The sequence below is a fragment of the Myotis brandtii genome, unplaced genomic scaffold (genome assembly GCF_000412655.1).
Source record: "Myotis brandtii unplaced genomic scaffold, ASM41265v1 scaffold183, whole genome shotgun sequence".
NCBI lineage: Eukaryota > Metazoa > Chordata > Mammalia > Chiroptera > Vespertilionidae > Myotis > Myotis brandtii.
This window is the reverse complement of record NW_005356797.1, coordinates 22,890-28,063: the sequence shown is the minus strand read 5'-3', so window position 1 is coordinate 28,063 and position 5,174 is coordinate 22,890. Positions and strand designations below refer to the sequence as shown.

The window sequence follows — 5,174 nt, the reverse complement described above, 5'->3', positions numbered from 1 at the left end:
GCAACCAGTGGGCAGGGAGCAGGGACAGCACTAAGGAGCAGTGAGCCAGCTTCTGGTTGAACAGCGCTCCCACCCCCTGCACCCGGGCTCACGACTGGCAAGTGCAGCAATGATGGTGGGAGCCTCTCCTGCCTCTGCAGCAGCGCTAAGAATGTCCAACTGATGGCTCCCGGACTGCAAAAGGGCACAGGCCAGGCTGAGGGACCCCTCCCCGCCCCCCACCCTGCACGGATTTTGTGCCCCGGGCCTCTAGTGTAAAAATATTGTGATCATCTGCCGCACTCCAAAAACTTACCTCCCCAAATTAATCAGCAAGTGTAAACTCCCCGAGCAGCATCTCAACTGTAAATTGAATGGAACGGGACAGTGAATTGATGCTGTTCCAGCTCCAACATCAGTCTATGACTTCTCTTTTTTTCTGCATTATAGCCCAGATACCTGAATCTACTTTCTGGAAATAGGAGAGCAACCTCGGTTTTCTTAACTGTTTTGCGGGAGAGTGAAAATTGTATTAAAATAAAATAAACCTAGAGATAAGTTAATATTATATATCATTGGCCTACAACTTGAACTTTTAGTAAGGTGACATACCTATCAGAGAAAAAACAAACAGCTCCCCAAGAAACCCCTTGCCCATCCAAAGTTAACCACTTCATACTGTGCAGGTTTTACCTCTTTGAACTTTACACAAATGAAAACACAAAAATGCACTCATTAATGTCTCAAAATACATTTAAAAATTACCCATGCTGTTATGAAATGGAGCATGTAGTTCATTGTTCTCATTGTATATTATTCCACTTTGTGAATATGATGGACTTTATTTTTTCCTTTCTCCCATTGACGGGCATTTGGTTTGTTTCCATTTTGAGGCTATTAATGTCATTGCTGTTGTGAACAATGTCATGTGTACAATTCTGTTGGGTATGTATCTAGAAGTGAAATTAATGGTCATAGGATATGTGTATGTACAGTTTTCTGACAGTTTTCCAATGTGCTTGTAAACATTTACTCGCCCTCCACAGAATATGAGATATAGGCAGTATCTTCTCAAATATTTGAAAAAATAGTTTGGTCATATTGTGAATATGTTGTGTTTTCACATTTGAGTTTAAGTTGTATTCTCCCAGTGACTGGTAGAACCGAGGAACTTGTCCTGGGTTTAGTAGCCACAGGGATATCCTTCTTTACGTGGAGCCTGTTCCTCTTTTGTGCCATTTTATTTTGGGTTGTCTACCTCTCTCCTGTTGCTTTTAACCACTTTTGAACACTGGATATTAGACCAACCAGCCTCTCAGCCCTGCCTACTCCCCACCTTATAAACATACCTACAATGGACTGAGGGGGTTTATATGGACCATCTCCATGGACCATCCCTTTATAAGGTAACAATTATTATCTCTATTCTCAGAGTAAACTAAATAGCAGCTCAGAGAAGCTAAGCAGTCAGTCCAAGGTAATGCAGTTAGTCAGCAGCAAAGCAAGGACTGGTCTCTTGACTAAATTATTAACTACCCCCCTTTACATCGCCTATCTCCTTTTGCTGCCTTACTTATATTCTTATCACTATCTAACAAACTGTGTGTAATTTGACATAGTTATTCTGTTTATTATTATTATTATTATTTACTATTACAGTCTATTTTGTCCACCAACATATTCAGACTGCCTATATAATATCTGGTACATAATAGTTCATGACTTTCTGAATAAATGAATGAATGAACACTAACTAATTCTAATATAAAGACATGCCACGATATCAGCCTTTATTTCCTTATCTCCTTTGGAACTGCACTGTCTAAGCTTTGTTCTTTTCTCTAGGTTTCCCTGTGTCCTTCCAGTCTCGGGCTCAGCTCTGCCATTTCCTTACCATGTGCATCTTCACATGCTCTGCCCAGCATGCAGCAGTCAACCAGAGCCAGGTCTGGACAACTGAGAGCCTGGGTCTGTGAGAGGAAGTGTCTGGTCTAGGGGACAGTTGAGGAACAGAGTTGGGGGCTAGGGTCCTGAATCAGAGTTTCTGAGTGATTGCAGATTCTTCTTCTTCTAGTTGGACTGGTATTTCTGGGTCCCTAATGCGCCAAGCTCAATGCGGATGCCCCCACCCACCACCAAGGAAGATGTCACAATGGACACAGTGATGGGCTCATTACCGAATGTCTGGCAGACCAGTCTTCAAATGACTTCCATATGGCTCCTTTGCCATCCGCAGCCAGACAAGGTGAGAGGGGACCTTTGGAATTCTGAGGGGACTGATGGCTGACAAGGAGACTTTAAGGTGAGGGACTGGAGTTTGGGTCCCTTTTTCTTAGAACTAGAAGATGATTGATCCTTTCTTTCTGCTCCAGGTACCACTGGGGCATCACCAAGAAGAGTATTTCTCAGGTCCTGAGCCCAAGGCTGTTTTAAGGCAGTTTCAGACAGATTTGGATAAACTGGAAAAGGAAATTGTGGCCCGGAATGAGCAGCTAGACCTTCCCTATGAACACCTGAAGCCCAGCCTCATAGAGAACAGTATCACTATTTGAACCTAAATCATTCACCCTTTAAATACTAGAGGCCACCACCATAGTTAATATTTTCCACCTGATTTTTACTGTTTCCATGGGTCTGAGTTGCTATGGTTCTATTTTCTCCTCTTGAGTTCCCTACCTAAATATCTCACCAACTTGAAACCAACTCCCTTAGAGAAATCAAATATCTACCCATGTAATGTTTTCTTTTCTCTGGAAATTTTGCCTTCTCCATTCATCAATAAATCATTATAGCCCTAGCCGGTTTGGCTTAGTGGATAGAGCGTCAGCCTGTGGACTGAAGGGTCCTGGGTTCAATCCCGGTCAAGGGCACATGCCTGGGTTGCAGGCTCGATCACCAATGGGGGCCTTGCAGGAGGCAGCCAATCAATGATTCTCTCTCATCATTGATGTTTCTATCTCTCTCTCCCTCTCCCTTTCTCTCTGAAATCAATAAAAAAATATTTTTAAAAAATAAAAATAAATCATTATATAATGACATTACATTATCATTGACATAAGTGATTCAAAAATGTGTTTTAATGGTGTAGCTAATTTTTTAATACAGTGGAAGATAGAAGTCAATTCTATATCTTTTTTCTGCTCTGGATAATTTATCACAGCACTATTCATTGAAAAACCCATCCCTCCCATTAATCTAGAACACTGACATAGATTAAGTTGCCATCTATGAATTAATTAGTTCTCAGCTGTCCAGTAGTTATAACCACACTCACATAACTGCTACAGCTTTATACTTAACACTAGAGGCCCAGTGCACGAATTCGTGCACCAGTGGGATCCCTCCACCTGGCCTGCGGGATCAGGAAACCAGCTGCTCTCTGACATCTCCTGAGGGGTCCTGGATTGCTAGAGGGCACAGGCCAGGCCAAGGGACCCCACAGGTACATGATCGGGCTTGGGGAGGGACTTCGGGAGGGCTCCAGGGCATGTCTGGCCCATCTTGCTCAGTCCTGAATGGCTGGACTCCAGCAGCAAGCTAACCTACCAGTTGGAGCGTCTGCCCTCTGGTGGTCAGTGCACATCATAGGGAGTGGTTGAGTGGCCTTAGCATATCATTAGCATTTTTTTTTTAATTAAAGTTTTCATCTTTAATGAAATGACTTTGGAAATAATGTCTATTTCCATGACACCAATACTATAGTGCTCGGAGTCACAGTAAGGTACACAGAATTACATCCGTAATTAATATGAATGCCAACATTTCAAGCAGTAATTTCCTCCCTCTCCCTTTCTCTCTGAAATCAATAAAAAAATATTTTTAAAAAATAAAAATAAATCATTATATAATGACATTACATTATCATTGACATAAGTGATTCAAAAATGTGTTTTAATGGTGTAGCTAATTTTTTAATACAGTGGAAGATAGAAGTCAATTCTATATCTTTTTTCTGCTCTGGATAATTTATCACAGCACTATTCATTGAAAAACCCATCCCTCCCATTAATCTAGAACACTGACATAGATTAAGTTGCCATCTATGAATTAATTAGTTCTCAGCTGTCCAGTAGTTATAACCACACTCACATAACTGCTACAGCTTTATACTTAACACTAGAGGCCCAGTGCACGAATTCGTGCACCAGTGGGATCCCTCCACCTGGCCTGCGGGATCAGGCTGAAACCAGCTCTCTGACATCCCCCAAGGGGTCCCGGATTGCAAGAGGGCACAAGCCAGGCCGAGGGACCCCACCAATGCACGATCGGGGCCGGGGAGGGACACGGGAGGTTGGCCAGCCAGGTAGGGACCACGGGAGGGCTCCAGGGCACGTCCAGCCCATCTTGCTCAGTCCCGATTGGCCAGACCCCGGCAGCAAGCTAACCTACCGGTCAGAGTGTCTGTCCCGTAGTGGTCAGTGCACATCATAGCAACTGGTTGACCGGTCAACTGTTTGCCCCCTGGTGGTCAGTGCGCGTCATAGTGAGCAGTCGGGTGGGAGGAGGAAATTAGCATATTACACTTTGATTGGTTGAATGGCCAACTGGAAGTCCAGACACTTAGCATATTTGGCTTTTATTATATAGGATAGCACTCTTATTCAACATAGCACTGGAAGTCCTAGCCACAGTGATCAGACAAGAAGAAGAAATAAAAGGCACCAAAGACATCCAAATTGGAAAGGAGTTAGTAAAACTCTCATTACTCACAGATGACATGATATTGTACATAGAAAACTCTAAAGATTCCACCAAAAAACTACTAGATTTAATGAATGAATTTGGCAATGCAGCAAGATACAAAATTAACACGCAGAAAATCAATGGCAGTTTTATACACCAATAATGAATTCTCAGAAAGAGAATCTAAACAAACAATCCCATTTACCATTGCAACAAAAAAAAATTAAGATACTTAGGAATAAACTTAACCAAGGAGGTAAAAGGCTTGTACTTGGAAATCTACAGGACATTGAAAAAAGAGATAGAGGAAGATATAAACAAATGGAAGAATATACCATGTTCATGGATTGATAGAATTAACATCATTAAAATGTCCCAAAACAATACTACCCAAAACAATTTATAGACTCAATGAAATCTCTATTAAAATACCAACAACATATTTCACAGATCTAGAACAAATACTCCAAAAGTATATATGGAAGCAAAAAAAAAAAAAAAAAAAAAAAACC

At 41.8% G+C, this 5,174-nt stretch overlaps 1 protein-coding gene across 1 annotated transcript in view; it reads left to right on the top strand.

Moving 5' to 3' along the window:
• The window catches only part of LOC102246619 (arachidonate 12-lipoxygenase, 12S-type-like), a 13,415-nt gene extending 10,884 nt beyond the window's left edge, over positions 1–2,531 (top strand). The window contains 3 exon segments of the mRNA XM_014537838.1: positions 1,823–1,925; positions 2,054–2,224; positions 2,352–2,531. Coding sequence (XP_014393324.1) covers positions 1,823–1,925; positions 2,054–2,224; positions 2,352–2,531 — 454 coding nt within the window.
• The last annotated feature ends 2,643 nt before the right edge of the window (positions 2,532–5,174 follow it).